Below are 27250 nucleotides of genomic sequence, written 5' to 3'. Positions count from 1 at the left end.
TGTATTGACTGAAAGCTGTCAAGATGGGAGAGGAGATTACGATGTTCTCAGTAAGAGAGAACCATGGTATGATCCAGTTTTGGCCATCGGAAAGGAGGATGGGGAAGATAATAATAAACATGGAGAAGAGACAAGATTTGGCAGGAGCCTGGGTGTGAGGGGAGACCAGAGCGAACCCTTGGGGAAGCACAAAAGGGATGCTCAGGAAGGCACGGCAGGGAGACATTCCCCCTCTGCAATAGATAGCAAGAGCCATTGTATTTGTGAGAGTCCGTGAAGAGAACATCCTCAGTAACATCCTCAGTAACTCTCTTAAAAGATGCTTTTGAGCAGGGAATTTCCTACCCGCTAGTTCAGGTGGGGCTGGGTAGCTTAAAGTGTGTAGGGATGTGGGTTTGCAGCCCTGGAGCCTAAAGCTGTTTGTCCGCAGACTTCCCCAGATTACCCCCTCAATATGCCTCTGCACGCAGTCGTTCAGGCGCCAAGTCCATTCAATCCTTGCCTGAGTCTGCTGCAAAGAGAGCCAATGGCACGGACCCTTTGCATGATACGGATGTACAGGACTGGGCTGAGGCCACTTCATTTCACACAGACCGTTGATTAGGTTTTTGTTATCAGCTTTGTTTGTGTTGCAAACGACAAATGAAATGGTTGAGATATTATGCAGCCCATCTTACAAGTCGTTGCACACGGATTTATGTCCATTGCATCCAGCATTGGAACACGCAACTAACCACAATCTCACTTTGGTGCTTTTCTCAGTTGGTTTCAGTTTATTTTATTATTTTTATTTTTATTTATTTATTCAAAGAGCATAAAGAGAGAGGATATAGGATTACATTGAAATATACTGTACATTCTGACCTAAGGGTATGAGTATTCCATTACCACACCCTGGTGACATCCATCCCCAAGACACATTTGTAAGAAATTGAATAGTACTTCAGGCAAAAAGCTTACTTAATTTTTGAACGTTATTTTGTTGCTATCGGGCAAATACACTGAATCTGTGGGTTGTTCTTTGTTTGTTTGCTTTTGTATGTGCAATATGGCAATTTTGCCTTTTGCCAGTAAGGGGTGCTTATCAGAAGTGATGTACTGTTATACATTTCTAAATATACTACACAAAGCTCTCAGGTAAGCAAGGCATGCTTTGGTAATTATGTATTCAAAAGAAAGGAGCCTGCAAACTATTAGGAAAAAATGCCAAGTGCTGTGATTCTCTGTGTAGTGTTTATTCCACATTCTGTCATTTCCCTAGATTGCAGGAACATCCGCCATATCTGTTTCTCTCTCCCCCTCTCCCCCTGCATTGCATGGTGCAGAGGTACAAGCTCAAGGATAACCTAGAGAAATGGGCTGGGGATGGGAGTGAGGGACCACGGCATGCAAAACGGAAGGACGGGCTGGAAGGATTTGGAGAACCTCCACCCTCAGCATAAAAAAACAGGTTGATGCTGCTCAGAAATAGCCTTCATGCCGCTTGCATTCCCTCTCCTGGAAAGGCATCCCCAGTGCATGCTGGGAGGCTGTGGAAGATAATGGCTCAGTGGTTTGAGCGTTGCCCTGCTAAACCCAGGGTTGTGTGTTCAATCCTTGAGGAGGCCACTTAGGGATCTGAGGCAAAAGTCAGTACTTGGTCCTGCTAGAGAAGGCAGGGGGCTGGACTTGATGACCTTTTGGGGTCCCTTCCAGTTCTGTGAGACAGGTATAAGTAGTGAGATAGAGGACACAGGGAGAGAGTCCAGAGAAACTGCACAAGCGTGGGGGAAAGTGTTGCCCTGCTTTACATGGTATGTGAGTGGGGGCTTGGCTCTAGGTTTGTTGACAACCTGTCTTGTTCATCCCTTGACTCACAGTAGGTCCTAGTCACTGTCTTTAGCAGGCAAATACAGAGCTATGAGGGATCTCTCAATACCTTTCTGGTCTTGTTTTACATTTTAAAAACCTCCACGTTGTTCAGCTCTGCTATGGCCCAGGAGTCTAGGCAAGCTGTTGGGGAAGGGGTCTGAGACTTCAGGCTGGCAGGGCCTGGTAGTGCTGTGGAAGCCCCACACTTGGACCCCCGAGAAAGGCAGCACCTCCTTATCCATCTCCCTCCAAGGCCCACAGTCAGGCCAACGCTTCCTTCTGGGTATGGTTTCCTCAGGTGCTCATCAGTGGTGCATCTGCAGTAAGTCAGCCAGTGCGGGGGCCGCAGAAGCTTGAGAGAGGCGTGTTGCACTCCTTTCCTCAGGCAGAGAGTAAATGGAGATGATCCCAGAAGTGAACCACCCACACGTATGCCAGAAAAAACCATGATTGTACTGGGGCAGGCAGCAAGGCAAAGTCTGCCGGCACTACTCCATTAAACTGAAAGTCAGTTAAAAAGCTGCAGAAATGGCTGTGTAAAAATGTCGCTCATTGGCGGGGTCCCAGAATAGTTATGGAACCCGACCCCCTCGCTCCTGCAATGCCATTTCATGGAAGCTTTTCAGAGGAGGCGTGAAGAGAAAGTGATTTGCTTGAAAGCAGCGCTGTGGATATTGCTAATTCTCAACATATTTAACGTGACAGGAAAACATTTAGGAGCCGGTGAGTGGGCTCTTGCAATATATGCTAATTCTGACTTGAACGAGTGATGGAATGTGCCCACACTATCACCTCCAAGCTGAGTTTACACAACTCCCTTCCATAAACTATGGGGCCAGTGTTAATATTTAGGCACTCTTTCATAGCTGAAGCTCTTGGAATTTGTTGTTCTCGTCCCACAAACTGTGGAAACATTTGTACACAACATTTTTGACCAACCGTGTCCATATTATTCTGCCAGGATGTATCAGCATCCGGTCCTAAGCATGGAATTCAGATGGCTATATTTTATCTAATCAATACTGAAATTAGGTTATTTCTTTGTAATACAGTAGTACCTGGGGAAGGCACCAATGAGATGTGCTAGGCATTGTACAAACACATTAGGGAGACCCTACCTCCATGAATTTATAGTCTAAACAGGCAACAGAGACCAAGGATTGGGAGAAAAGTATTCTCCTCCTCCACATTTTGTAGATGGGTAACAGAGGCATGCAAAAATTAAGTCATTTGCCCAAGCCAAGGACATATGAAGTCTGTGGCAGAACTGAGAATAGAATCCAGAGTGTCTGAGTCCAGTCCCTTGGCCTGATGACTTTACTTCCCACAGGAAGTTAGATCTTTTTTGCTACAGTGTATTCTTGGAAGAGCCAGGCTTCCAAATTGAACATTGTGGATCAGGGAACTAATAACTAGAACAGAGTAAATTGTGAGGAAAAACTTACCATGAATATTTATTAGTTTTCAAATGGGAATGTCAGTTCAACCCATTCAGGTTTGATTTCCTCAACCATTTGAGTGGTCAAGCTTTACATACTCATGAAAAGCTAATTATGAGCTTGAATATTCTAAGTACTGCATTTAGGATGGTAATTCTTCTATGCATGTTAGTTACTGATATGATATCCAATCAGGGAGCAAAAGAAATATCCCATGTCCCAGGTAAGTAACCAGTTGGGAACAATTTTTGTAATGGAGATATTAGATATTTTCAGTTAACTGTTAACCAGACATTCAGATAGTGGAAAAATTGCAAAAGAATTTCATGAACAAGTTGGAATAACAGATTGTGACTGGAGTCCCAGGGGAGCCAATTGAGGTCACTCAATTAGGGTGAACTGCAAAGAATGGGGCAGACAAACCCTAAAGCTGGTGGATATTCCAAAACTTAGATTTACCAAGCCAGCACAAAACAGCTTGTATAATACCTCACTGGTTATCCAGAAGACAACAACACAGTTCCCCTAAAGTAACCCAGCCTCAGGCCTCCACCCAGATACCCAAGTCAAATCTGATGAGGATTACTGAAAATCTTATTCATCATATAAAAAAGTTCTTCCAATCCCAAAGGATCGGACACACTACCTCCCAGCTTAATGAATATTCCAGATCTTACCCAAATACATGCTTACAGCCAATTCTCATTAACTAAACTAAAATTTATTAAAAAAGAAGAGAGAGAGAGAATTGGTTAAAAGATCAGTATACATACACACATGAGTACAGTTCTTGAGATTCAGATTCATAGCAGAGATGGTGAGCTTTGTAGTTGCAAAGAGTTCTTTCAGAAATAGGTTATAGTCCAATTTTTATATTCAGGGTGGTCCAGTCAGAACTGGGATCTCAGTCCTTATGGCTTATGTTTCCCCTGCATGAAGCGTCAAGCAGGTCTGAAATAAAAAGGATCAGGACCCAAACATCTTTATACAGTTTCAGGCCTTCTTGTGACAGCTCGGAGTGCTTCGGCGAACTATAGGCACTCATGGGGACTTTGAAGTGGATCCATTTCCTAAGCATCGCTGGTAATTATCCACACACATTAACATAAGGCAATTGCCTGTTTTTCCACCATTCGCTGATGATTTGCTGTATGTTTCAAAGAGAGATTAATACAGCGATATCTTATGTTTACAGTTCATTTAAATGTTAAGATGTCCTTTTGATTTCTGAATTAACAGAATACAGCATAGACAGGGACTGTTTGATTACATTGTTGACCTCTACCAATATATATGTAAAAACACAAACATTATCTCCCCATATGTTTTTAAGGATTGAATTTGAGTCATTTATCCTGCCGGATGCTTAACTCTTTCTGGCCCTGTGTCACACAGATACTCTGAACATTTCAGGAATGTGTCATGAACAGGAAAGAAGGGTGAAATCTGACAAATGATTGAGGGAAAATTATTTACTTGGTTCTAGATATGGCACAACACTGACTTCTCAGTAACGTATAGTACCATGGGGTCTGTTCAGAAAATGCTCACTTTGCTGTTGCTTGACTTATCAGCAGGCTCCTTTTTAAAAAAAAAAAAATCACAACCCCAAACTGCCTCATGCCTGTTTTTGGGAATAAGGGTTGAGTTTGTCTCCTGGTGTCATTATTATTTATTGATTTATTAGTATTCAGACAACTTCTTTAACATTTTCACAAATTTTAGTCTATGTCAAAAGTTCCCGTCGTCCATTCCAGGAAGCAGAAATGGTACCAAATTGCTCGGGTGATCAATCACTCACCACCAATGAGAAATGCCGAAGAGTCAAAATATGTGCAGTTTGAACAACCAGTAGGCGAAGAAAGATAGAAGCTATTCAGTGAGCACATATGAATAACGAATGCATTTACAACTGGAATTGGTTTTGAATGATTTATTAGCCAGAAAAAATTGATTGAATTTGTAATGAAAATTATTCAAAATAAGTAGTTCAAGAAGCTCTGCTTATCAAGAACATCCTGATATTCAAATGGACTACTTATTGAAAGCATATGTTTGCCATCGGCAGAGTTAAGTGTGTGTGTATGATTGCGCTAATTTCATAAATCACCATTTAGATGCATGTTTTGGGACAATAACACAAATGCAACTAATTGCACTGGGTTCAGTGAGTCTAATAGAAGACCTCGAGCCCCAAAAGTGAATTCGGGATCCATTTATTTTAACCCTTTTGCATTCTCTGTGTACCTAACAGAAATTTTTCTCCATCTCACATACAATTTACTGCATCTTGCAACGATTCATAAAAGCCACATGACTTCTGTGACCTTCATATAAGCCCATATAATATAAAGGAATCCACACTTCCTATGTGCTGGTTAAGGCTGCTTTTTTGAAATGTGTGTCTCTCTCGAGATGATTTAAATGTTAAATTCCCCATAGCCAATGTAATATTACTTCTTGTAAACATCGTAAACTAGCCATCCCAGAGGTCTGCTCTTCAGAGGAAGGGGTGGGGGCGAACCCATAATGCACCTGGTCTGTTGTGGAAGGTTTGCACATAGGTGGAGACAGAAGGAATTCCTTCCTGTTTTCTGCAGCAACTAGTGCATCTCTTGCTTATTTTGGTAGAACCCAAGTTTTCTGAACACAAGGCCACACTGTAAGATCCATCTCTCTTTTCTCAAGCTTCTGCCTGGGAGGTGAGGGGCAGAGAGGTGGGGAGGCTGACTTTCAGTTCATTTGGTTGGATGAGTCCATTTTTTCTTTTATACCTCTGTCCCTAAGAGTTGTATGTGGTGGTCATCACTGTGCGTGTGCCCTGAAACTTCTGCAATGTCAAAAGATAAAGGTGGGATCAGCGGCGGCTCCAGGCACCGGGGCAGCAAGCCGCGGGGGGCGCCCTGCCGGTCCCTACGAGGGCGGCAGTCAGGCAGCCTTCGGCAGCTTGCCTGCGGGAGGTCTGCCGGTCCCGCAGATTCGGCAGCGGGTACACCGAAGCCGCGGGACCAGCAGACCTCCCGCAGGCAAGCCGCCGAATCCGCGGGACCGGGGACCTCCCGCAGGGAAGCCGCCGAAGGCTGCCTGACTGCTGTGCTTGGGGCGGCAAAAAAGCTAGAGCCACCCCTGGGTGGGATTTTCAAAAGTGCTCAGCACTGGCCTAACGCTGCTCCCAGTGCAGTCAATGGGAGCTGTACTATAGACTTCAAAGGGAGGAGAGTTAGACTGCTGCTGTGCACTTGTGAAAATACTGTAATTCACCTGACACTGAATTTGTAGCCAGATGGAGGAAGGAAGAGGTTTTTTATTTGCTGAGGTCCTGTCCTACCACTGTTCAGCAGGGAGTGCCATGGCAAATGCAGTAAAACCTCAGAGTTAGGAACATCAGAGTTACTAACTGATCAGTCACCCACACGCCTCCCGTGGAACTGGAAGCACGGAATCTGTCAGCAGCACCAGAGACAAAAAAAAAAAAGCAAATACAGTACAGTGTTAATGTAAACTACTAAAAAAATAAAGGGAAAGTTTAAAAAAAAAGATTTGACAAGGTAAAGAAACTTTCTGTGCTTGTTTCATTTAAATTAAGATGGTCAAAAACAGCATTTTTCTTCTGCATAGTACATTTCAAAACTGTAATAAGTCAATGTTCATTTGTAAACTTTTGAAAGAACAGCCACAACATTTTGCTCAGAGTTCTGGACATTTCAGAGTTACAAACAACCTCTATTCCCGAGGTGTTCGTATCTCTGAGGTTGCGCTGTGTTTGAAATGTATTTTTATCAATAGAGGGAAGTGAGAGGTTACCTAGAGTGTTTCTATTACCATCTCTTTAATTATCTGCATGTTCTTGAATTGCAGACACTACCACAGTAAATCTGGCCATGGCGTAATGGATACCTGGTATGACAACCCTGTGCCTAGCTATTCCCCCAATAACAGAATCATGGCCAAGGAGCACAGGAAAAGCTTCCAGACTGGTGAGTGCTTTATATGTTCTTTGCATTTTGATGCTCTGTCGTCGGACTCACTGCTAACCCACCCCTTCGTGGCTGGGTATAGTGCAGGCCTTTCTCTGCTTGCCAGCGGCATCTCTGTGGCACAACAGAGTCATAATAGTCCCCCCACATGCAATTCAAAGAGCTTGGGCTTGGATCAGCGCTCATATTTTTAGTGTTGATTCAGAAGCTGAATTAAAGGCTTGGCACCCATAATCTACAACTGATCTTATTAATGTCCTATACAGCAGTAGCAAAGTGTTCCTATCTGCAATCCATTTGTTCCCAGCAATACTTTAAACAAATGCATCCTATCTTTACATTTAGTCATGAGATGATCTAGATGAGTTCGTTTATCAAACATAACTCCTAAGAAAGTAAAATTTTGAACTACCTGTATTTTTTCGGCATAAAGGTTCCATTCTTCCCCAATCATCTTTCTCGTAAAGATTTGTTTTAGCCACTGAGAACTTAAATCCCCAAGTATCTCCCCATTGTGAAATCACCCTGAGGACCTCCTGGGTTCTCTCCTCAGCTATCTTAATTCTTCTGTGTTTGGCCCATATTGCACAGTCAACCGCAAATAGAGCGATACCGATTCCTGCCCGTATACTCTCTGGGAGATCATTAATCATAATGTTAAACACTTGTGGGATGTCATTAGTAAGTTTATATATAAGGTTAACATTCTGTCACAGGTACTTTTAATAAAAATCAGAGACAGGTCCTGGGCAATAAACGAAAAGTCACAGAATCCCATGACCTATCCCTGACTTTTACTAAAAATACCCTGGAAGAGGACTGATTGAAACCCGGCTGCTGCTTCAGCCCTGTGGCTGCCGCTCCAGCAGTCAGGCCACCCGCCAGCTGCTCCATCATCTCCGGGGCCGACAGCTGCTCCAGCCCTGTCCCGGAAGAAGTCCCGGAGGTCCCAAAAAGTCACAGAATCTGTGACCTCCATGACACAATCATACCCTTATTTATAAATATACATTGTATTTCAGTTGCCAGATTCTATCACATGAGAAGTCTCTTATGCACCAGAACATTCTTCCTTTTATTCCAATTGTGGCTTCCAGCAATCCTTCCCTCCATAGCATGGCATATGCTTTTTCAGTGTCCAGAAAGACAGCTATCATAAACCCCCTGTTCCTTGTGGGGGGTTTGCATTTCTGTTTCTAAGCTTACAATACGATCAACTGTGCATCTACCTTTCCTGAAACGCCTTTGCACAGTTCACAATTTCTTTTTTTTCCAGGAATGCTACTAATCTTTCATGTTTCACTCTTTCCATAATTTCATCCACACACAACGTGAGGACAATAGAATAGGTCTATATGCATCAGGTCTTGTGCATAATTTGCTAGGCTTTCCTATCAGTATAACCACCGCTTGCTTCCATTGTGCCAGTAGTAATCCTTTTCTCCATGTATTATTATATAATTTCAATAAAACTCTTAAACTCCCTTCTGCTAAGTGCTTAAGCATTGCATTACCATATATACTCATTCATTAGCCCATTCATTTATAAGCCGACCCCCCCCCCCAAAATGGATAGGTAAAAATAGCAAAAGCTGTATGACCCTTTCATAAGCCGACCCTATTTCAGGGGTTGGAAAATTTTGGCTCCCGGCCCATCAGGGTAAGCTGCTGGCAGGTCAGGACATTTTGTTTACTTGGAGCATCTGTAGGCTTGGTGCCCCTCAGCTCCCTGTGGCCGCGGTTCGCCGTTCCCAGCCAATGGGAGCTGCGGGAAGCGGCACGAACCACGGCCACAGGGAGCTGAGGGGCTCCATGCCTGCGGACGCTCCAGGTAAACAAAACGACAATGTATTAGATATTCAATTCAATGATTCCATAGAGCAGGGGTCGGCAACCTTTCAGAAGTGATGTGCCAAGTCTTCATTTATTCGTGGTAATTGAAGGTTTTGCGTGCCAGTAATACATTTTACATTTACAGGGGCTGGCGGATGGAACCCCAGACTGGCAGCAGGCTGAGTGGACCAGCGGCTGGCATCCCAGGCTGGCAGCAGGTTGAGCCGCTCAACCCGCTGCTGGTCTGAGGTTCCGTCCACCGCCCCCTGCCAGCTGGGGTCTCAGCCACTGGCCCCGCTCAGCCCACTGCCAGCCCGGGGTTTCATCCATCCAGGCCGGCAGCGGGCTGAGCGGGGCCTGGGGCGGGGACACCAGGCTGGCAGCAGGGTGCCACAGTAAATCAGCTTTCATGCCACATTTGGCACGCTTCCATACATTGCCGACCCTGCCACAGAGTTTAAAATCATCAAATTTTGGTGTAGACTCGTTTATAAGCCGACCCCGCTCTTTGATGAGTCACTTTTTTACCATAAATATTCAGCTTATGAACGAGTATATACAGTACTTATGCTATCTTTCCCTGGGGCTGTATTTTTACTTTTGTCTATAGATTTTTTGAGTTCCTGGATCCTGAAATTTTCATTCAGTTCATTGTTTTTATGTTCTATCCAGCCATGTAAGAGCTCACCATTTTCTTCAGCAAACATTCTTTTTTCCCCCACAAAACTCTTTACTTGGATTTGTTTCACTACGGACTTTTTGGAACTCTTTTGCTAAAATGTCTGCGTTTCCTAAATTAGAGCTTTCAACTTTATCATTTACTATAAACCCAGGTGTGCATTTGGTTTTACTCCATATTTCATTCATTCTTTTAACTTGTTTCTCTCTCTCTCTCTGAAACCTCAGAATCTTTATTCAATTTTCCACAATACAGTCTCCAACTCTTTCATGGCCTTTTTAATAATTCTTTGTGCCCCTGGTTTATATTTTTTATAATTCATTATGTTCTTGCTATTTATTGTATTTTGGCTTGTTTGCATGCATTATTTCATTCTTTAATTGCTGCTTTACAATCTTCATTCTGCCAGGGAACTGGGTTTCTGGGTTTGTGGCAATTAGATTTCTTACATATAGCTAGGTTGGCTCCTGCTACAACTCCCTTTATTATATTATCATAAAATTCCTCTAGATTATCACTTATACAATTGGTACTTAGAAACTCTGCACACTGACTCTTAGAGAGTTCCCAGTTTGCTTTTCTAAGGCTCCAGGTAGGAATCCTTTCAGTGTTTTCAACACTGCCGTGGTGTGGATATATAATTTCGCATAGGGAAGTGGTCACTTCCCATTCCATCTTCTTTATTGATTTTCCAGCTGCATTTACTTACTATATTACTTGTTGCAATTCCCAGATCTAAACATGAAACTGTTCCATCCACCAAATCAAACCTAGTAGTTACTCCAATATCGAGCAATGCCAGTTTGTGCATGTCAATGAACTGTTTCAAGCATTTGCCATTATAATCAGTTTTCCTACTTCCCCATAATTCATTATGGCTATTAAGGGCTCCACAAATAATATACAGGCCTTTGACACCATTAACAAACTCTTCTTATTGTAGATTGTCTGGCTTTTTACATGGGTTGTAAACATTATAGATTCGTATAAAGATGCTCTTATTCTGCAGAAGAATCTCAACAGCATTGCACTCAAAACTTAAGTTGTGTACTTCTATGTTACCATAACTACGACCTTCCGTTATAAATATACAGATCCCTCCTCCTCTTGTTATTTCTCTGTCACGTCTGTGTCTCGCTGTCTGGAGTGGCTCACGATTGTGAGTGCCTACGTTAGAGCTAGGGTGACCAGATGCCTCAATTTTATAGGGACAGTGCTAATATTTGGGGCTTTTCCTTATATAAACACCTATTACCCCCCACCTCCTGTCACAATTTTTCAGACTTGCTATGTGGTCACGCTAGTTAGAGCGAAGTGTCCAAAGCAGGGCAGACACCTGCAACTGGCGGTACAGTCTCTCATTAGCTTTTACCAAGCCAGTAACAAATAGGAATGCCTAAATTGCTACAACAATCTTATAATGGAGTCACAGGCACTCCAGACTCTATCTTGCCACCCAGACAAGCTAGAATGTGATAAATGTACACAGTGTAGTTATCAGAGGATTAGTCTAGATCTGTAAAAAACAGCAGAGTCCTGTGGCACCTTATAGACTAACAGAAGTATTGGAGCATGAGCTTTCATGGGTGAATACACACTTCGAAGTGGGTATTCACCCACGAATGCTCCAATATGTCTGTTAGTCTATAAGGTGCCATAGGACTCTTTGTCGCTTTTTACAGTGTAGTTGTGACCAGAGGCGGCTCTAGACATTTCGCCGCCCCAAGCATGGCGGCATGCCGCGGGGGGCGCTCTGCCGGTCGCTGGTCCCGCGGCTCCGGTGGACCTCGTGCAGGCTCCACCGAAGCCACGGGACCAGCGGACCCTCCACAGGCACACCTACGGGAGGTCCACCGGAGCCACGGGACCAGAGGACCCTCCACGGGCACACCTACGGGAGGTCCACCGGAGCCACGGGACCAGAGGACCCTCCACAGGCACACCTGCGGGAGGTCCACCGGAGCCACGGGACCAGAGGACCCTCCACAGGCATGCCGCTGAAGGCTGGCTGCCTGCCGCCCTCCCGGCGACCGGCAGAGCGCTCCCCGCGGCTTGCCGCCCCAAGCACGCGCTTGGCGTGCTGGGGCCTGGAGCCGCCCCTGGTTGTGACAGTGTTGGTCCCAGGATATTAGAGAGACAAGTTCCCACTTCTGTTGGTGAAAGAGAGGGGCTTTCGAGCCACACAGAACTCTTTCAGCAAAAGATATTACCTCACCCACCTTGTCTATGTGAAAAATGGTCACTTACACCAAAAATCACAAATCCCGGTCACAGCCAGTCACTCCCAGGTCAAGTTCCATCTCAGATCTCACACCAAAGACAATGCTGGTAGCCGATTCTATAGCAAACTCACTAAAGGTTTATTGGCTAAGAAAAAGGAATGAGAGTTGTTGAGAGGTCAGGCAGGTAAAATCTATATGAACAGGTGAATCACACTCTGTCATTTCAAAAGATAGCAGAGACGTAGTAATCTGTCAGTTTCCCAAAAATCTTTTAGAGCTACTCAGAGTAACTCTGAGGATCTGATCTTCTAGTTCAGTTATTTTTCCCCGTTAGAATCCAAACAGTCCAGAGATGAAGATTTTTTCCTTGTGTCCATACTGATAGTGGCTTCTCACAGAAAGCAAGCTCCCAGGGTAATTACATGGGCTCTTTGAGGGCGAGAGAGAGGAGCACACTTAGAGTCTTTGATCTCCGACCATCACACACACAAAGACCACTTGCTTTGAAATGTGCTCGAACTACTACTTTCCTATTAAAGAGCTTCATTTGCATTGTACAAGGCTTCTTTCTCATTTGATGGGTTATGTAGTTACGGGGGATACACAATGTAAAGATTTGCTATTTCATTTTAACAGGATACAGATAAGTGAAAACAATTCATACAGAATCCCATTGATTTTCATGAAGTTTAGACACAAATACATTCTTGTACATTTAACAATCACTTTGATCTATATTGGGGATAGGCAACCTATGGCACAGGTGCCGAAGGCGGCACGCAAGCTGATTTTCAGTGGCACTCACACTGTCCAGGTCCTGGCCACCGGTCTGGGGGCTCTGCATTGTAATTGAATTTTAAATGAAGCTTCTTAAACATTTTAAAAACATTATTTACTTTACATACAACAATAATTTAATTATATATTATAGACTTATAGAAAGAGACCTTCTAAAAACATTAAACTGTATTACTGGCACACAAAACCTTAAATTCGAGTGACTAAATGAAGACTTGGCACACCACTTCTGAAAGGTTGCCGACCCCGATTTATATTAATACACAGGTGAATTGGCTTCATTTCCAGCTGTTCCACTATAAGTGGTCAGTGAGGTCTGGGGCTTAGGCATGGATTGGCACCCGGTCTGCCAGTGCATAGTCTGATTACATCATATCCTAGAAGTCTAATCATAAGTTTTCTCACTCACCATGTTTCTTGTATACATGTCACATCAGGTTTGTTTTCCATTTCAAACACTGTTTTCTTTAACTCCTGGCAATGTGTTATTAAACTATGTGTGTTAAATCAGAAAAACTATTACAACCATGTTGTTTGAACTACATTATTACCTTCATTTAAAATTGCATGAATGTGGTCTATCTGGAGATTGCCTATATGCAATACTTTTCTGCCACTTTTGTTATAATATTTATTCTTTCAGTCTTTCCCCCTGTCTGTAAAGTAAAATTAATCACTTGTATCATACATGCTATACATTCCTCTTTGCCTACAAGCAGTACATCTTCATCTGTTCCCCTTAGATTATCTGCCCTGCCCTGAATTGCATGTCATTGTCCCAGCAACTCTTTCCCTCACTGGCATTTTGCTCCTCCTCCACATTTCACTGTGAATGTCTTTCGGTGGCTTCTGCATAGGATATTTTACGTATCATTTGAATTTTATGTATCTCTCTAGTTCATTCCACTGCCATGCACCCTTTGAATGCTGCACTGTGCTTATCCCCACAGCTGCTGCATTTTAGTTTGGGTCCTTCCATACAGCTCTCATGTGAGTGTTCTCCTCCACAAGTACCACACCTCATTTCCCCCTTTCAGGCAGCTGCCACCTGCCCAAATCTTTGACCTTTATACCATCCCAAAGGGGCCGGGATATATGGTGTAACCGGGAAGCACTGATAGCCTGTATTAACCCTATCAGGTGGCGTTGCACCTTTAAATGTTACTCGGATGGTTGTGGTCTCCCCATCTCCTGCTAATCAATCACTTAACAAACAGCACTTGGTCCTCCCCTGTACCCCTTTAAATTTCATCCTCAGTCATGCCTAGGGGAACCCCATATATTTCGCCTTTTTGCTTCTGTCATAAATTTAGGTAGCTGGCAAATTACTTCTGTTTTCCCTAAAATTGTATGTTTAAGAAGTTTCTCAGCCTGTTGCTTATATGTACATTCTGCTAAGGAATCTCCACTCTGCATTCTTTCAGCTCTTACTATCTCTCTGATACGTCACCGAATCCATTCCACTGTTTTCCTGGGATTAACATCTTCCATCTTTACGTCTTCAACTAGTAAATTGATCATTATAAAATGTCGATCCTTTTCCTTACTCTTTTTTCCAGCCCTGCCTGCTCCCTCTTCTCCACATACAGATACTTCTAATCTTTTCTTCTTCCTAATCTGAAGCCATTCCTCATCCCTTGTTTCTTCTCCCTCGTTATCCAACATAACTTCCAGCCTTTCCCTCTCAGACTGTATTTCCAGCCAGCCAGTCACCAGCCTAAGCCGTCGCTGAGTTCCAAGCTCCAGCTCTCAACCCCTCTCAGCCTACACTGCCAGCCTGGAGCCTGGCCAGCAGCTGCCCTAGCTCAGCCAGCCATCAGCCTCCAGCCTCCATTGCTGCTCCAGATTTCCTTTTGTCACAGCACCACCCAGCTGCTCCCCAGAGGGGCTTCATCTTTAATTCCTCTGGTCCACACTGCACATGCAGCCAGGTAGCATAACTGGCCCAAGGCCCACCTTAACCCTTTCCTTGCCTGTGTGGTGTACACACATTATCACAGGACCCCTCTAAAACTACAGCCATGGTTCAGAACACTCCTGAGCTTTGGGGAAACTCACATGTGAACCTGGCCCTCATCTCTCTAATGAGTCAAAGCTCAACCTCTGATTCAAACATCCCTGAACCCTAATACCCCAAAATTTGGGGCAAGTCAGGATCAAATTTTTGCTGCTTGACCCCATCTCTAGCTGCTGGGTATATTCATGGGACTATGCGATGCAATGATCCACATCCATTTCCATGGTGCTTTCTGTCAGCATAATCCTCTCCACATCAGTTAACAAATAAGCTTGAAGAAACGTTGAGATATGAGACATATGGAGAATGCTTCCTCAGCCCCATCCCTCCACACTTTCTAATCATCAGTTCTCGGTGACAGAGACCCTAACTAAATTGGTCCTCAGGGAAGAGCACCGGCAAAAGCAAACGTGTTTGCGATACGTTTGCTTACTGCCGATCCCTTGCCACAGCATTTAACAGTAGCAATGTCACAAACACTCCCAGGGTTGTCACATTCTGGGTCCTTGTCTTTTGGAACTAGAGGAGTAAATGTTCTGGGTTTGGATTTTTGCCGTAGTATTTAGAGAGCAGTGGAGTCCTACTCAGCAAAGGACAGAGCAGCTCCCCAGATGGGAAATGCTTTTTCGGAAGATACTGTGTGGACAGGAGGTCACATGCTAAGCTTATCGGAGGCAAGGATGCATCCCATCTTTTCCTTCTGTTTGGAGCCAGTGTTTTAACAAGGGTCTCCAAAAAAATCACTCTAGAGCCTCACTGCTCACAACAAGCCACTTCGCTGCTCAAAGGAATGACTTTCCTGATGAACTAGTCAAAAAATCCTGCATGTCAAAGCCCTCAGGCCAGCAGGGCTGAGAACTGAACTCATATTCCCAAATGTCCAGCCTCATCAGCTTAATGGTGTAAACATTGCCCTGGTGGTTCTGGCAAAGTGTTTCTCAGTCAAGAGCTGATTTCTGTAACTGAGAAGAAACCTTCGCCATACTGGCAGGTCTTCTGCAGGCTATCTTGTCTGTCTATGCCTGACCCTCATCTTCTTCTACAGTGTTGTAAGTGAGATGTAAACTGCCTGGAGGCCAGGCAGCTGCCAAGGGATGTCTGGTAATGGCAGGTTACAGATGGGAACAATCAGAGAACAATGTGTAAAATCTGCCTGCTATTGTTTCTGTAAGGATTGAAGTGTGACTGTTGACCCTGGGAAGGCCCTTCCGGCACAGAGCTGGGTATTTGATATACATGCTGCGTGGGGATTTGTGCAGGGAATCAGCATGAAGTTAACTTGAATAGGACATTAATGCAGTCCCCTGCATTTCCTTAAGAAGGGGAGCTGATCTCCTGCTGAAGAGCTCAAAATGAAATGAGATCAAATGAGACCATTAAAATTATATACGAACCCAGACCTGAGCCAACACTCTAGATCCAGACTTTGGGAAAGTTTAAATCTTGGTGATAACTTTGCAGCCGCCAAAGCCACACTGCTATGTCTAGTGTTCTGGCTTGAGCAGAGCAAGCGCGTGATGCCCACCTGCACCGGGAATGGCACCTCCCAGCTGCTGTGTAAACATATCCCTTTTTAACAGTGAGTTCTAGTCCCCTCTTCGGTTTAGGCTCAAGTATTGGTACTAGGCTCAAACCAGCACTAAACTCAAATGTCTTTCCATTGACTTCCTGGGGAGTTGGATCAGGCCCTTTCTGAGGGAAAACTAAGAAACCACCTGCTTTTAAGCACCTTAATCAGATGCTCCAAGTATATATGTATGTGCAGGCTTCTTTTTTTTTGCTGTATTTATACTTGGCTTCTTACATTAGGTTCCTCAGAAACCAAGGAAGAAGGGCTGGAAGCTCAGATTAACAGATTAGCTGAGCTGATTGGAAGATTGGAAAATAAGGTAAGAGGCTTTTTCAAGGTTTTGGCTAGAAAAGCCCACAGTCTAGTTATCCTGTTGTGAATGCTGCATTCTTAAGCCAAGGGGCCTGTCCACCATTTTCCCTCAGTATTTGTGTACTCATGACAATGCCCAAGAGTTTGCCAGTTACCGCACTGGGTCTGAGTCAACAAAAACGTTAACACACCACCGAAAAGGGCATCGCCAGTTGATGGTGTTTCAGAATATTGAAAGGGATGCTGTCGATTTAAAAATCACATTCTTAAAAATGACTTTTCTTGCTCGTTAAAAGTGATACCTTTGTTAATTACTACTGAGGGATCCGATTCCCCTGTCACCATTTATGGTGTTTCTTTACTGTGTGTGCTTACGTGTTGCACTTTGCTAACTTTGGGCAATGAAAACAGACCAGTTTCTGGCCCTTGTGCACTAATACATTGCTGCAGCATTTGGGTTTCAAATGCTGCACTGGAATTTTTATATCCAAAAACCAAACACACAAACCAAAAAAAAGAAGCCTGATTTGGTCATTCATTTTTGGGCAAATCCTCTACCCAGGGCATGGCCCAAGTAGCTGGGCCAGATGCTAGGCAAACATGCTGAGAGGAACAAGGAAGTTGTCTCTGTGGATCCCTATTTGCCCCTCGCCCCCACCAGAAACACTGGGGTGAAGATGGGTAGGCATGTGGCAGTGGGTCACTGTCCCTGTGCTCGGTAATACTACCTCCTCCTTCTGCTTGTCCATTAAAACAGCTCTGGATCTACTGTATGGATATGTTTACACTGCAATTAGTCATCTATGGCTGGTCCATGCCAGCTGATTGAGGCTCTCCTGGCTTGGGCTAAGGGACTGTTTAATTGTGGTGTAGACATTTGAGGTCTGGGACCCTTCCACTTTGCAGGGTCCTAGAGCCTGGACCCAAGCCCAAATGTCTACACCAAGGGTCCCCAATGTGGTGCCCGCCGGGGCATCTAAGTATGCCCGCGTACTGGCCGGCAGACAAGCATCTCCTGAAATGCTGCCGACAAGCAGCGTCATCCAGAGGCGTCGCCGATGAAATGCCACCGACGAAATGCCACCAAAAATCGGTGGCATTTTGGTGGTGACGCCTCTGGATGACGCTGCTTGTCTGCGGTATTTCAGCGGCGACGCCTATTGACATTGCCGCTTGTCGGTGGCATTTTGGCGGAGGCTCGTCCACCACCACAGTCCTCCGTGGCTCGTCGTCTGGCACCCACCAGACAAAAAAAGTTGGGGACCACTGGTCTACACCATAATTAAACAACCCCTCTGCATGAGCTCCACAAGCCTGAGTCAGCTGGAACAGGCTAGCTGTGGGTTTTTAATTACAGTGTAGGCATAAACTAGGTGCTCAGAGGAAGGCCTTGGATATGCTCCGTATGGGCATCATCCTTCAAACAATTACTATTGCGCTGCTTGCACATGCTGTTCTTAGTAAATACTCACAGCAGTAAGTGTTTGTAGGGTCAGGCCTTCAACTTTACCACTTGAATAAGCTATACAGAATGTCAGCACTTTTTAATTCAGTAACATCCCTAATAGCTGTGTGCCCCTTACAACAGATCTACAGTCATTCATTTTTAAAAGTAATCTTTAAGCATTCCTTATCAATTATTCTGTCTGTGTGCTGCTGTCATTATAATCAGCAGCTTTTCTAAGTGAGATAAATTAGCCCTGCTTTGGTCACTGCTAGATATCCAGGTTCTAGAAGCCTGTTGATTGACCGGTATATTTTAAAGCAACAGAAGACTGGCTTGTTTAAACCATGTTCTCTTGTCAGCCTCTGCGTAAGTTGCCTCCAGCATTTTTGAGCTGAGCTTTCATTTAGCATTTCATTAGGGGTGTTGAGCTAATACAGTAGCTCCACCAGTCCATCAGAGATCTCTTGCATGCTGAAGTCCTTGATGGTGATTGATTTTGAGTCTGCTAACAGACTTTTCTGAAGGATTTTAGTGTGTGTGTGTGTGTGTGTGTGTGTGTGTGTGTGTGTGTACACAATATAAATCCAACCCACACAATGTCTCAGAACTTTTTTTTATAATTGCTTTGGGAAATATCATGCCATCGATTTATATGAAGAAGTTCTCACTTAATTCCATGTCACATTATGAGCCTACATTGCTATGAATCAGTTTGTAAAGTTTTTTAGGATCCTTCTAGATGAAAGTCACTATTCAAATACCATAATCATAATTCTTGGGAATAACAGGAGCCATTAAAAAATAGTGATGGTAATGGGCAATCCAAAAGACCAGGGAGAAATAACACAGGGTGAGTCTGCAGTCGGAAAATACATACTTTTTACTTGTAAAGTGAGCAAATTTGCTACAGAGAAGACAATAAAAGTGAAGCCCCATTATCCTGTTTTTAGTTACCTCCTGGAGCAGAGCCACACTTTAAGTTCTAGTGAGTTCAAATGAATCTGGTTTTGGTGCCATTGATAACTTCAGGTGCTAACATATAGTTTGATTTGTTCCTCACTCTTCTTCTTGGCTGGTGAGTCATTTTCTTTAATTAGCACCATGGATATGTGCCTGATGCTTTTAACCTCCCTTGTTTCAACTGATGCAGTTTTGCCTACAGTCTGTTGCTCTTCCTGGATGGCTGGTACCTTATCCTGGGGCTTAGAAAGGCAAGGCACACCTGCCTCCAGTTTAACATGCATCTCTTCTTCTAGTGCTTTAATTATCCATAAAGCCGTATGTTGGAAGATTCTTCAGAGGTACTCAACTTCTAAGAAATCCGGTTGCTTCTTCAATTGTGCCATGGACTTGGTAGACCCCAACACCTTTCCTGTGGAGGGTTAACCAGACCTTGGCTAGCTCTCAAAGATCTTCTGTGCTAGCTTTGCCTCCTCCCGGATCTTCTTACGTTTTGGTTCAAAAGTACATTGACATTTTCAGCATGCTGGGATTTCAGGAAAGCCTTAAAAACCCAAGAGCTGAGAAGTGTTTGCTCTCTGACCTTGGGGGAAACCATATGGAAAATTTCAAAGCAGCCCCAGGGAATTCTCCTTTCAGATTTCCAAATTGAAAAAAGATCAAATGAGAATAATAGACAATACAACAAGAGAGAGAGAAATATTTGCTTAGAGCTGTTTTGTGAGGAGGCTTGAGTTTGAATACTGTTAATTCAGAGAAGCCAGGGAGATGGAAGATGATCAAATATCAAGGTGCCAGGTATATTTCTTAACATGGTCAAATTACACTCCCACTACAGATACAATCCCCTCATGTTGAGGGCTGAGCCCCACATCCGAAAAGCTAGTATGTTACGTGAGTTTCCTTATAGGCTGGGAGAACAGGCAAGAAATCTGGAATCTATGGGTAAAAACGGTAGACTTGGTAGACCACTGTTGGTCCCAAATGCAACATCATCATATGTGGAGGGGAAGTGATCTCTCCAGGGTGGGTATTGGTGCTGGTTGAAAACCACAGAAAAAAGTTACCAAAAGCATCCGGTTAAAACTAAAATGTTGATCATTCTCTAAGCGTGACAGGAAAAGAAGAAAAAAGTAAATGGAAAAAAATTCTGGATTTTTTTTTAATTTTTCTGTCTTTATGAAAATTAGAAGAATTTTGACCAGAAGTATCCTTATCCCTTTATAGATGGGTTACTTTGCTTATGATAGAAGGGAGATAAATCACATGAGTTTGAGGGAGGAGAAAAGGAACTACTGGAATTCCAGCCAATCAAAGTGTAAATTGCCTTGAGGACGTGTCTAATGGCATAGTTGATTGTAGTGAATTCATCAGTGAATCAATGTCAGGCTTGCTCTAGATGGCTGAAAATGTCATAGGCAGAATACACCCATTACAGCCCCAAGAAAACTAGGAAAACTGAAAAAAAAACATATAAAACATATCTACAGAACTGTAAAGTGAGATGATATTTAACAATAACTTTAAAAGAGAAAGACCTTGTTTTAGGCTTTCTGACTCCATCTAGTGATTGAAAAGTAAAACTGCATCTTTACACAGTGTCACTGCAGAAAGTATTTAATAAAAATGTAATAATTTTACAGTAACTTAAAATAGTCTTAGACCCCAGTAACCAGACACATTCCATGGCAAAGGAATAGAAGAGAATAGAGGAAATACTCCCTTTCCAAAGTAACCTCCTCTAATACTAGATAAAGTAAAAGTTAAGCCTCAGATAAAGGTCTGCCAAAGCAGTAGATTGATACTGCAAAAGTACTGCAAATGTCAACCTCAGTTTAAATGCAAAAGCAAATAATAGCAGTTAAAGCATAAGTAAAAGTTTAAACTACTTTGGAAATCTCTATGCAAATACTATGCTTCTCTAGAAAAGAGAGGTCCACAGACCTAGCTTCTGCATCCCCCATAAGCAATTAAAACATTTACTTCCATTTCCAATTATTAACTGAAGCAATCCTCTTTGTTTCTGTAAAGTTTTCTTTCTCCATTTATAAGTAGTCAAATCTATTCCAAGCATAGTCTTATTCATCCCAGCTACAGTGATGGAGCAATATCATAGAATGTCAGGGTTGGAAGGGACCACAGGAGATCATCTAGTCCAACCCCCTGCTCAAAGCAGGACCAATCACTAGGCAGATTTTTGCCCCAGATCCCTAAATGGTCCCCTCAAGAATTGAACTCACAACCCTGGGTTTAGCAGTCTAATGCTCAAACCACTGAACTATCCCTCCTTCTACAGTTCAATCTCAGAATTGTTTGCTTACTTTTTGCCACAGCATCTGAATTGTCTCCACCATTCCCCTGATACTTTCCATAGTGTCTTGTAATACAGCCATTGGTTGCCTTTTTGTGTGTGCTTTTTTTTGTGTGGCACAAGCCACACATTTGCAAATGGTCCTGATTTCTGGAAGTAATTGGGACACTGAATGCAAACCAATTCTTGTCAGGGGCACCTCTAGGCATTTTGCCACCCCAAGCACGGCAGGCAGGCTGCCTGCGGAGGGTCCGCTGGTCCCGCGGCTTCGTTGCAGTTGCAGTTTTCATGGATAATTTTCATTTCTTTCAAAACTTTGTTTTTTTCAACCATAACCAAACACTCATTTAAAAATTTTTTTTGTAAAACTAAAAAAATGAGACTTTAAAATGTCATGTGAGCTATCAGCCCCTTCTGAATATATAAATGGCAGAGGACTGATAGCAAGGCATTCTCTGGGGTTTCTCTGGCTCTGGAACTCCCTTCCTTCCTTGGTCTGCCAGAGATCAGATAAAGGCCTTGTCTTCACTGCTAACAAAGGTGCTTTTTTTATCTCAGGGTGACTGATGTTTGTGAGCTGTCCCGAGGTAAAAACAAGGTACTTCAGTTTTACCACCAGGTAACTCATCACCACTAACTCTATTTACCTCTCAGTTAAACTGAAGTGCTTGGTCTTCACTGTTTTTATCTCAAGAAAGCTCCATGCATGTTAGTTACCCTGAGGTAAAAGACACGTTTCTTAGCAGTGAGGACAAGGCCTTTAATGATTGTACAGGATTTATTGTCACAGCTCTCCTTGGGGTAGGAGAAAGATGATTGGGGGCTGATTGCAGCACTGATTTATTGTTGTGATGGAAATGCTGGTGGGAACTGATGTTCTCCAAAATGCTTTTTTCCCTTTTCCTGTAGTTCTAATAAGCTGTGAAGGTAGCAGTTTGTACAGGGAGCAAATCCCATTGTGGTCCTTCAGCCTATTGAATTGTATTGTGGTTCTTCTTGTCCAATGGTTCCCAAACCCCCTCCTAAAAATGAATATTTCCAGGGATTTTCTCCTTTTCCTGAATATAAATTACAAGACCAGTGAGCTTGGAAATATAAAATTTGTTTTTAAGACATGCTTATTACACATTATTTATTATTAATTATTATTTATCACTACAGTATTTTTATTACATTATGAAAACGGCAACACTCTTCCAAGATCTCACTTCCGTAGCTTGTATCACTTTGAATAAGCCTGTTATAAGACAAGGCTCCTATGTTTCATCAAGGAGTATCAGATGTGAAACAGCAGGAAGGTATTTAAGAAGCCAGCTCAAAGAGTTCCTCCTACACAAGCATTCAGGTCTTGAGCAGTCCAGGCAAACAGCGCACATTACAACAAAGCTTAAACTTGTTCTTCATAATAATTTTAAAAACAATACTAGCTGCCTATTTCATTTTAAAAACAGCAAAAAATATCCACCTCCCTTTCCATTTCTTATAAGGAGTCTTGAAGTTGAAATCTCCTCAGTGTGATAGGCAGGCTTGCTTTGATCTGCTTAGCTCTTGGAACTCCAGGGACTCCGGGCTGCTGGCCCTGTGCTGCCTGGGGTCCCTAGGGACAGCTCTGTCCGCCATTAGGGAATTTTTTCCTGAGAACCCCCTGTAACATTTTGTGAACTTCCCGTTGGGAGCCACTGCTCTAGTTCAACTCAGAATGCTGGATGGGTGCTTCGCAAGGCCGCCCGGGGCGGGAGGGCAAGTGGGGCAATTTGCCCCGGGCCCCACAGGGGCCCCGCAAGCCCTGGCCCGGCAGCGGTCCGGGTCTTCGGCGGGGGCTGGGGGGGCCTTCAGTGCTGCTGAAGACGCAGAGCAACTGAAGGATCCCCTGCCGCTGAAATGCCCCATGAGCCCTGGCCCAGCAGCGGTCCAGGTCTTCAGTGGCATTTCGGCAGCGGGGGGCTCTTCAGTGCTGCCGAAGACGCGGAGTGACTGAAGGGCCCCCCACTGCCGAAATGCCGCCGAAGACCCGGACCGCTGCCAGGTGAGTACAAGCGCCGCAGCTCCCCCGCTTTGCCTCAGGCCCCCAGAATCCTCTGGGCGGCCCTGGCGCTTCGTAACCACAAATAAATAACTCTTTAGTTTTGATTTGCATTTTTCCAATGGAGGAGACTAATTAACACCCACACACACATACCTCACCCCCCTCTCAGCCCCTAACCCCACAGCTAGTCCCCTGCATGCTATTCGCTGAGCTGGGTAGGAAAATAGAGTGATGGAGGCCTCCGCAGAGGGACTGTAGTACCACATCCTTGTGTTTGAAAATGAGAAACACAAAAGATGCTTTCAAGAGGAGAGAAAAAGCAGCATGTCTCTTTGAGATCGCAACATGCCTCTGCTTTCCTTATGAACTGGTAAATTTCACAAGCCTAGTTTGTTTGATATTTGAGAGTCTCTCAAAGGGGCTGTGTTCCCAAAGAGGGTTTAGCTTTTCCTCAGTTGTCAGGTCTCCCTTTAAGGTTCCTTTCACTAGTTTGTCCAATTTTCCCTGACATTTTGCCATTCCTGTTACATTTGTGAAGAGACCTCATGAGAAAATGAAAAATATTTATGCAAATAGCCCATTTTAATTTGTGTGTGCGTGGAGGGGAGTCCAGAATCTGGCCCAAAAGGTCGCAGTGTCCATTAGATGCAGCAAGTATAAATAAATCCTCAGAAATCAAAACTGGCCCCAAATACCTGCCTAGTATTTTAGAAAATGGTTCTACGTCTGCTGTGGAAGAACACATTTATTTTTCTGAACCGCTGTGGTATATGGCTTGCACGAAATAGAGAGCAACAATTGAGATTGCTATTAGTGATGACAGCTCTCCATATTTCTTCTTGTTGCTGGTTTTCTTTCGGCAGGGTTTTTATTTTTTCCCTTCACATCTTCATAACCATGTGTTTACACGGTCAATAGAAAAGAATAATTGCTTCAGTTTTCTTTTCAAATTGTTGCTGATGTTTCTATTTTTCTCTTTATACGCTAAAAAATGCTTTTAGAAAAACCAGTAAATAGAATTCCAAACAATCGCAAACTCATTCATTAATGTGGGTAAACAAGAGATCAGTCATGTCGAGGGTACGGTAGGTCACACACAATTTTAAAAAGTTTTGTGGTACATTTATTTATTTAAATGTATATAAATGCTAAAAATGGGCAGCAATCCACACACACCAGGCTCCCTTGAAGTTACTTAAAAATACAAGAAAATTAATGCTTCAGCCTCGCTAAAGTGCAGCAGTGTAACTCATAATTCAATATAGCTACAGTGGGCTGGGCAAGAGATTTCACACACACACAAACAAATATGGAATTTGAAAGTTGTTTCTCTTTTGCAGAGTTTAAAACTCACCAATTTTTGTATTTTCTAAAATGTTCTTGCAATTTTAATAGAAATTTTGAATGAAACCATAAGAGTGCCCATACTGGCTCAGACTAGTGCTCCTTCTAGCCCAATATCCTGGCTTCTGACAGTGGCCGGTGCCAGATGTTTCAGTGGGAATGAACAGAGCAGGGCAATTGATAATTGCTTTGGTTCAAGCACATCTGTTGATCTGCACTGGGGCAGCATGACCTGGGGAGACAGGGCTCTGTCAGATCAGTAGGTAGGTAGGTATATACAGCTCTTCAGGTTGTGGTCTAGACAAGCTGAAGAGGTTGGGCTTGGTCCTGCTTTGTGCAGGGGGTTGGACTAGATGACCTCCTGAGGTCTCTTTCAACCCTAATTTTTCTGTGATTCTGTGAAGGAAATAGATGATATGGTCCATCCTTTATATCCTGACTTTTGAACTTTTTAGAGAGGAGATCCAGGTAGCATTTGTTGATGAATGAATACTTCAGGGCAGGTAACCTGAGAACCCTTGGTAGATAGCAGGTGATCCTTAAACAGAGGTCAAGAGCAGTAAATTGGAGGAAGCCATATTCTGAAGGCTCTACCATGAGAAGGTTCCCTTCAGGGAAGGATGTAAGGATGCATCAGATCTGGGCCCTGCAGTCAAACCAGAAATAAAACCATTATGGGCAGGATGAGGAAGACATGCCCTTCCTTCTTCCCTTCCCTCCAACGTTTTACTTCCTTGTGATGTCCCTTTCAGTATGCAGCACCCAAAGCATTTTCACTCCAGCTCTTTTCTCTCTCACACACGTCGTTCCTGATGTGGTTGCAGCTGCAGGCGGCAGTCTGTCACTGAGGAGGAGCCAGCATGGCACACAGCTAACTGTAACCAAGAAAGCACCGGCTCTCTGAGCAGGACTGAGGGAGGAAGCCACATATTCTGGGTACCATTCCCCCAACTATTTCATGATGACCCATCTGCAAAGGTGCGCAGTCACGTGATTCAGACTTGGTCGGCATATCTCTTATATCCTTGGAAATTGGGTGGAGGAGATGAAGTTTGGAGATCCAAAGCCTCCACTTCTGGAACCCCTGTATTTCTTTTGCGTATTTGTTGTCCATGGGTGATATTCACTCCTGTACGGAGGGCTGCCAGAAATGCTGTGCACCATCTATGCCTTCAAAATAGGTTTGGGTGGACTTAAAATGATGCATATACCTTGTATTGGCCCTCTGCACACTGGCGCAAAGGGCCAATTTCACCCCACCTAACTTATTAGACGACATAAGACTTAGATACACACACGCTCTCTCTCCCTGCTAGCTTCAGTCTCCACTAACACTTGTACCATTGTATGCAGATCCTTTTCTCTTTATTTAGCTTGTAACTCTGTCTCTTCATGAGCGGCTTTTCATTAGTGCAAACAAACAGATATTAATGACAGCCGAACGGCAGTGCCAGTGAGATTCCTTCTCATAGAACGAAGTGGTGCAACCCCATGACTGCTGTGAGAGCTTGTTTTGATTCGCGATTAAGTCAAGGAGTTGCGAGTGATTAAAAATTGCCACCATTGGTGGGGAAGAGGTGGGGTTGCTTGTTGAACTGTTAATATTATTGCTACCGTGTGGGACTCCTGGCAGGAAGGATTTCTGCAGTGATGAGAGGGGTCAATAGTCTCAAAACACAAGGGGCTCAGTGCTAGTAGTAACCAGGACCTATGACTGATGCTGACTGCTCTGGAGTCTGAAATGGGGTGGAGCTTTCCACAGCTGAATTGTGACCTGCCAATTGGAATGCTGGGAAATGTGCTGCCTCCCACAACAGCTTCTCTTTTACTCTTCATCCTCCTAGAAAAGGGAGGGTTGATTTCTCGTTACCTCTAAAGCTGTTCAGATGTAAACTGCCAGTGCCCGATTTCAAGGGAAATTTGTGTCCCAGCTTGGCACTCTCAGCCTGTGAGGGGAATGTCGTGGTGGCCACCTGGAGACAATGTGTGGCTGATACATGTGGAAGGCTCAGGGCTGACTACAGCAATCCTGCCGTGCAGTGGTGCTGAAACAGTTTGTATAGTGGGGGTGCTGAAGGCAGTAACCCTGTATTTGGGTTGTTATTACTACTTAGAGCCAGGGGCTGCAGCAGCATCTCCAGAACCCTTAGGTCCAGCACCTGAGTAAATGTCCAGAACAATCACTAATATTACATGAAGGTGTGTTATGGGGAATCTTCTACCTGACTGATTTCCCAGCAGCGATCCTGGTAAATGAAGTGTCTGAGGGATGCAGTGATTGGGTATGCTGGATAGGACTGGCAGACCTCTAGAGGAAAAAGTACATATCCAGCCTGCCTCCCTGGTCTACACTTAAAATTTAAATCAATCTAGCTATGTCATTCAGGGCTGTGAAAAATGTCCTGTCCTGTAGTTAGGTTGATCTAACCCCCAGTGTACATTGCAGTTAGGTCGATGGCAGAAT

The 27250-nt window shown here is 43.8% G+C and overlaps 1 protein-coding gene across 5 annotated transcripts in view; it reads left to right on the top strand.

The window, feature by feature from the left end:
- NECAB2 (N-terminal EF-hand calcium binding protein 2) overlaps nt 1-27250 on the top strand; it is a 365795-nt gene that overhangs the window by 306258 nt on the left and 32287 nt on the right. For all 5 annotated transcript variants that reach the window (XM_044987368.1, XM_044987369.1, XM_044987367.1 and 2 more), the window contains 2 exons: nt 7149-7267; nt 16626-16705. In XM_044987368.1, the coding sequence (XP_044843303.1) occupies nt 7149-7267; nt 16626-16705 (199 nt within the window). The remainder of the gene's footprint in view (nt 1-7148; nt 7268-16625; nt 16706-27250) is intronic.

Source organism: Mauremys mutica, chromosome 14, assembly GCF_020497125.1.
Source record: "Mauremys mutica isolate MM-2020 ecotype Southern chromosome 14, ASM2049712v1, whole genome shotgun sequence".
Taxonomy (NCBI): Eukaryota; Metazoa; Chordata; order Testudines; family Geoemydidae; genus Mauremys; species Mauremys mutica.
Note: the sequence above shows the minus strand (reverse complement) of the source record. Positions and strands in the feature narration are given on the sequence as shown.